Here is a 7,500-nt window from a genome sequence, read left to right on the forward strand (position 1 = left end):
CCGCGGGATTCATGGCGCGTCGGAAATCACCGGTTTAATTCGCCGTTAAAAGGTTCAAATGGGATGTTTATGGTCTGGAATCTAGGCTACATCACAAACACGGGAAGCTCCACGGATGCACGTACGATGCGTGATGACGTCAGTAGGAAGGAGGCGACGTGGATTTTTTTTCAACTCACCTTTTTTTTTACTATCTCAACATTAGTTTTATTCAATCTGAACCAAAAACCTCAACTTCTAAAGCACTTTCATCAACTAAAGTTTCGATACTCATTCTTAACGCTATTCTGAAGGTTTTTTTTTTTTTTTTAATTCTTTATTATTATAAAGAACAACATTTACACAATTCAAAAAGGCATATCACATTCGTATTCCTATCATACAAACAAACCAAGCGAGATCAACACACTTTACATAAAAGAAAATAGCATACAAAACAAAATAAAACAAAAAACAAAACATCAACACAAGTGATCAATCAGGAATCAGGGCACACAAATATTCACTAAAAAGTTGGGCTCCTTTCATTTTACACAGTTTAATTGTTTTTTTATATAATATTAATTCGTTATAAAATGCAACAAAAACGGGGGAAGTTTTTTGAAATCGACATTTATGAATAAAATAGTTTGCCAATAAAATAAAATAATTATTTCCAAATTGAGTTTCTTTGTTTTCCATTTTTAGACCAAATCTTATTTTTTCATACGTCAAAATAGGGATATCTTTCTCATTATAACTTATCCAGTACTGAAACCTATTGCTTTTCTGAAGGTTATTACAGAAGGATTTGTTCATATGTTGTTCACTGTCTGATTCATGAGACATTTTCTGTATCTAAAATATGTTCTGTAAAAGTGTTGGACACCAATAAGTTGTAAAAATGTAATAAAGACTTTTAACTCTTTTATCCAACACAGATTTTCGTTTTAATTAATTTCACACATTAAAAGGTGCAGTTCCGCCGAGTTACCAGCAGGGGGAGATCTCGCTCTCTGTGTTATGCAAACGGGATTTGTCCATATGTTCTCGCGATACTTCTACTCCGCCCCCCCTCTGCTTATTATTTTTTTTCTCCAAGGTTCGTGACATTGGGGAAAGAAAACACCGGCCGCAGACCGACTGTTTTCACCGGGAACGAGACGGTGAACGAACGGGGATTATTTGATGTACAAGTGGAAAGCTCCCGTTAAAACCTCAGGGTAAGTTTAACGGCTAAAACAACATGTCGGCCCGGTTAGCAGCATGAGCTAGCTGTTAGCGCTCACACTTTGTCCTTAAACTGGCGATTAAATATGAGATTTAAAAGGATTTCACCTGGTCTAGGAGTTATTTAAGAGCATTTTTAAATAGTCTAAATCATTTTATACGTGATTTAAAAGCTGTTAACTGTTTATAACGTGTATAACGTCCTCGTGCTCGCCTTGGAAAACGGTCTAATTTTACTTTCCGTGAACGTCACTAGGTTTTCCGATAGGTCATGTTATGCTAAACTTCCCCTCAAACTGCTGCTTCTAACTCACAAACCGTAAATCCAACTGACTAAATGAATATACCGTTAGAACTGTAAGAAACGGATGAATATTCGGTGTACAAATTGTGTTTGTAATGTCAAAAATCTGGGAACTGGAGTTGAAAATGTGGTAACGTCTGTATTTCTACAATAATGTCAGGTCTCAGTTAACATTGTAGTCTATGCGGCAGTTGGATTTGTGTTTATTTAGCTTCCATGACATGTCTTCTTTCATACTAGTATAAATCAAAGGTCCAACATGTACATTTAGGAGTTTACTTGATTAAACCTTGTCTGTTTGCGTCTGTATATTTCTCCTATACGACCATCTTTAACGGACATTATCTTAACATTAGTTTTTATCAAAAACCTCAACTTCTAAAGCACTTTCATCAACTAAACTTTCCATAATCATTCTCAGCACTATTCTGAAGGTTATTACAGAAGGATTTGTTCATATGTTGTTCACTGTCTGATTTATGAGACATTTATTTTATTCAAGAAATACTGTCAGTAATCAACTGGCAACATTTCTTGATGATAATACGTTTAAGTTAAGAATTTTACCCTATTCACCTGCAGTATGGACTCAGACAGACAGACAGACGACAGATAGAGATAGACAGACAGACAACAGAGAGAGACAGACAGACAGACGGACTGAGTTGAAAAGTGAGACGTGTCAAAACGCGACTGAACTTTCACTTGAGGCCATATCGTCAGTCAAGGTTTAGGGTTCAGGGTTTAGGGTTAGAGAGGTTTAACCCGAATGACCCGAATATAAAAACAGACTGAATATGAAAATATATATTTTTTTTAAGCGGATTATTCTTGAGCCGAGTTCACCGGTAGACCCGTTGGTTTTCTGTGGAACAGTGACGTCATTAGGTCAGGTGTTTGCAGGTGTTAAAACAAACGTGATGGAAAATAATCTCCGTGTTTTTGACCGGAGTTCAGCTGACAACGATCCGCTGTAAACATCCCAGTTATTGGCTAATCGATGCTTTATAGGTGATAATAGACTGTGTGTGTGTGTGTGTGTGTGTGTGTGTGTGTGTGTGTGTGTGTGTGTGAGAGAGAGAGAGGGGGGGTGAGAGAGAGGGGGAGCGAGAGGGGGAGAGAGAATGTTTGTGTACGTGCTGGCAAGACTGGACATCATGGCGGACACACACACACACGCGCACACACACACGCGCACACACACAGCTTTGTTTCCTCATTCCTTGAATTGTGAGAGCATGTTGACACTAAAAGTGAAAGCCCTTAAAGAAAATGTAGGCCTACTAACGTTTTCAAATAGAACTAGGCTTGTATATCACTCCACATGTCAGGGTCGGGGTCATTTCAGTTTGCATTCTTGAAAATAAAAACATTGTTAAAAAAAACTGTGGACGGGGGTTAAGGCCTTTGCACACCGGGCGCGACGCGAATAAACGCAACGTAAAAGCGAATGTTTTGAAATGTGAATTTTGTCGCGTCTCTCTTTAAAGGTGCAGTGTGTAATATATGACATCATCAAGAAAGTTCTTGAAAGTTCTAGAATGCAACGCTCCCTGGGTAACCCCACCCCTTTAGAATAATAACAGAAGCTACAGTGGCCTTCAAGGACAAGAACAATTCTAAATTTTAAACAATGCACCTGATGACATTCCAACTATGACACTTTCAAGATGGCGGCACTAGGCCTTGGTCCAAGGTATGCAGAAATATGGACATATATGAGACCCTTTCTAAGGGAAAAAAAATAATTCAAATTTTTTTTCAGCTATTATGCACTAAATTAAATGTACTTATGGATATTATAATTACTTTCTACAAAATCTGTCTGGAAATAAAACCCAAAATTCTACACACTGCAGGTTTAAGAAGCGACGTCCCAGAAAAATCAAACTCAGTTCGAAAAAATAAAAAAGGCAAATTTGCGATGGGAAATGACGGCGCTGGTGTGGAAGCTTGTATTGACTCTGTAAACGTTCGTTAATTAACGGATTAATCGCACGAATAAAACGCGCCCGGTGTGCAAAGGCCTTTAGGGGTAAAAACAACTTCCAACGTTGTCCTAACAGATTTGGTTATTGTGAAATCAGGCTGTTCTTTCCAAATGGAATGAAAAGGTTACTAAGAGTCTTGTATGTAAATCACCTTGAACTGTCTGAACCCAGATAGTTAGATATTAACCTTTAAAGCAGCTCGTAAACACAGCTGAGTCTGACAGTCAAAGGTTGCTGTGTGTGTGTGTGTGTGTGTGTGTGTGTGTGTGTGTGTGTGTGTGTGTGTGTGTGTGTGTGTGTGTGTGTGTGTGTGTGTGTGTGTGTGTGTGTGTGTGTGTGTGTGTGTGTGTGACTGTGTGTGACTGTGTGTGTGTGTGTGTGACTGTGTGTGTGTGTGTGTCGAGGGTTTTTCGTGGAAAGTGAAGCATTATATCAGCATGTGTTAACAGCTGATACAGACTTAGCACTACGCCCTGGAGGCCATGCCACACACACACACACAGTAACGCACACAGTTACACACACACACACACACACACCCACACACACACACACACACACCCACCACTGCTACCATTAAATAAACCATGGTTCATGTGAGGTCAATAAGGTCATGTCCACACTTGTATTTGTATCAGATAGTACATATAGGCTGGGTTCTAAAAGCTCTACTAACGTCCTACTCATACTAAAACCCTTCTAACGTCCTACTCATACTAATGTCCTATTCATACTCACTTTGACGTCAATTTGAGTATGTTGTGGTTGTGTATGTGAGTTTGTGTAGGCGAGAAATGCCCGGATGAGTACTAACTTCCAGGAATATTTTGTGTATGGATCGATAGGCTACTTTTCCTACTCAACCGCCCCACAATGCATTGCGTCTTTTCAAACAACATAGAAGTTTTTTTTTTCAATTCTTTATTGCTCCTGTATACTTCAGTGTAAACGGTCCGACGAACCTCGCATACACAATGGATGGTTAAGTAGACAGTATGTAGTATATACATGTTGAGTACGTAGGAGGGAGGACGTTAGTAGGGCTTTTAGTATGTAGTATATACATGTTGAGTATGTAGGAGGGAGGACGTTAGTAGGGCTTTTAGTATGTAGTATATACATGTTGAGTATGTAGGAGGGAGGACGTTAGTAGGGCTTTTAGTATGTAGTATATACATGTTGAGTATGTAGGAGGGAGGACGATAGTAGGACTTTTAGTATGTAGTATATACATGTTGAGTATGTAGGAGGGAGGACGTTAGTAGGGCTTTTAGTATGTATTATAACATGTTGAGTATGTAGGAGGGAGGACGTTAGTAGGGCTTTTAGTATGTAGAATATACATGTTGAGTATGTAGGAGGGAGGACGTTAGTAGGGCTTTTAGTATGTATTATAACATGTTGAGTATGTAGGAGGGAGGACGTTAGTAGGGCTTTTAGTATGTAGTATATACATGTTGAGTACGTAGGAGGGAGGACGTTAGTAGGGCTTTTAGTATGTATTATAACATGTTGAGTATGTAGGAGGGAGGACGTTAGTAGGGCTTTTAGTATGTATTATAACATGTTGAGTATGTAGGAGGGAGGACGTTAGTAGGGCTTTTAGTATATACATGTTGAGTATGCAGGAGGGAGGACGTTAGGGCTTTTACAACACCGCCACAGGTTTTACCCAACGGACCAGGGAAGAATTAGGACTAGGGTTAAAGGGAGCAAATATTTGAGGCTGACCAACGTGTGCGTGTGTGTGTGTGTGTGTGGGGGGGGGGGGGGGCTCGGTAAGGCAGAGAATGCAGCCATGTTTCCAAACAGCAGTCAGCTGATCAACACATGACCACAACAATTAAACCAGGAAAAGCTTTAGGGTCAGGACTCACCCTGTGGGTTAGCATTGAGACACACAGAGACACACACACACACACACACACACAGAGACACCCACACACAGAGAGACACACTCACAAAGAGACAGACACACACACACACAGACCTGTGGTAAGGCCTACCCACACAAAGGCCTTGGCCCCTGAATAGGTCCAGTAAAGAGCCCCCCTTTACTCAGATCAATGCAGATTAATGGTGACATACTGTGTGTGTGTTTGACCCTGTGTGTATGTGTGTGTTTGGTAACAGGTAGATAAGTGAACCATTGAACAGTCCCTCCTTTGTGTTAACAGACATTAGTGGACTCACCTGTTGGTCACAGCTGCTCAGGTGGGTTTAGTTTGACCTGAAAACACCTGAGGATCTGGGAACTATTCTCAACATTATGTATTAGCGCTGATCTTCTAAAGTCTAATCTTGATGTATGTCATGCCCCTGTAAAGCCCTTTGAACGGCCTTGGGTCTGACCGGTGCTATAGAAATACACTAGCCTTGGTTTGCCTTGCTTCAAACATAAATAAATGAACATATACATGTATCTATATCTCTACATCTAGCTTTACTTTGCTCAGTAAACCCTCACAGGTCAGGTGATACCTGTCTACAGCTCACTGTTAGTAAACCTCTCCATAAGGCCTTCTAAGGAACGTTAGTCAGTCACCCTTTGTTGTGTATTTTATCCAGATCCTTCTTGCGTTTGAAGTGTGTGTGTGTGTGTGTGTGTGTGTGTGTGTGTGTGTGTGTGTGTGTGTGTGTGTGTGTGTGTGTGTGTGTGTGTGTGTGTGTGTGTGTGTGTGTGTGTGTTGTCAGGAACAGCACAGCACAGCACATTTAGCTGTACTTCCTGTAAGGTATTCTATTCTAGGATGTGGACTCCAGTCCTTAAAGTTGATACTTTGACCTCAGTGCGTCCTTCTGTTTGGTAATACAGTATTAACACACAAGATACAATACATGGGATAAAACACTAAAACCTTTACCAAAAGTAGGGATGTCCATGGTTAACCGGTTAATACTAAAGGTTAAACGGTTAAAAAAAAATATATATCTTAATTTCTCTGAAATCCGGACTCTTATTTTGATATCGCTAAACCGGATGTAAGAATGCCAACTGTCGGTAAAGAATGAAACGAGTAGTGTAGGCTACTCTCAACTTTATAATAGGTCCATGGTACGCTCAACTTTATAATAGGTCCATGGTACGCTCAACTTTATAATAAGTCCATGGTACGCTCAACTTTATAATAGGACCATGGTACGCTCCCAGTCACAACTTATGGTCACAACACTCCCGTGTCATATGTTTGTATAATTGAATTAACAGCGTGGGCTCCCGCTAGCTTAACATAGCGCTAGCATTAGCCTTCTTGAGGTGGATGCTGTCCTGCATCTATCACCGTCTCAGTGAGTGTGAGGGAGTGACAGACAGACAGGCAGTGAGTGCCCGCCCCCTGCACAGACACAAGTCTGCCATGATTGTGTGCCAGGATCAATAGCGAAAATCCGTCATAAAGAAAAGCGTTAAGTATCATTATGCAGTACTGATAACATCGAAGGTTATCAATATTACGGTCTTTCAAAATGTTTCCCCGTGCTCAGCACTACTTAGCATCGGGTTTCGGTAGACTATCCCCTAAGCCTGTGTGTGTGTGTGTGTGTGTGTGTGTGTGTGTGTGTGTGTGTGTGTGTAAATGTCCCTTTTCAGTCACCTATTGCACTTTCTGCTCCTACATTCTCATACTACACCTCTTCTCACAACAGACAAGGTGCCGTGTGAATGTCAACATGTAGGCATTTAAATTGGCTACTGGTCCCTGAATAGTTTTTAAATTAATATGCCGGTCCTTGGAACAAAAAAACGTCGGGAGCCCTGCTGTAATGCTTCATGTATTTCTCTATAAATAAGCTACATTAAATCTTAACGGTTAACCGGTTAATAACCGTTAATTCTGGTGGTTAACCGGTTAAAGAAAACATTCTAAATGGCCATCCCTAACCAAAAGTGTCTTTCTTTTATTGTGACGGACCGCCCGGAACATCAAAACTTCAGTATTACAGAAACTTAGTAAGTTAATGATAATGATTATGTATTGGATTTATTTAGCGCATTTA

At 40.3% G+C, this 7,500-nt stretch overlaps 1 protein-coding gene across 1 annotated transcript in view; it reads left to right on the forward strand.

Moving 5' to 3' along the window:
- Positions 1-1,045: 1,045 nt before the first annotated feature.
- The window catches only part of ncoa4 (nuclear receptor coactivator 4), a 25,723-nt gene continuing 19,268 nt past the window's right edge, over positions 1,046-7,500 (forward strand). The window contains exon 1 of the mRNA XM_080054943.1: positions 1,046-1,202. Coding sequence (XP_079911069.1) covers positions 1,168-1,202 — 35 coding nt within the window. The 5' untranslated portion in view covers positions 1,046-1,167. The remainder of the gene's footprint in view (positions 1,203-7,500) is intronic.

The sequence above is a fragment of the Ammodytes marinus genome (assembly GCF_949987685.1).
Source record: "Ammodytes marinus genome assembly, contig: scaffold_54, whole genome shotgun sequence".
In the NCBI taxonomy this organism is placed as follows: domain Eukaryota; kingdom Metazoa; phylum Chordata; class Actinopteri; order Uranoscopiformes; family Ammodytidae; genus Ammodytes; species Ammodytes marinus.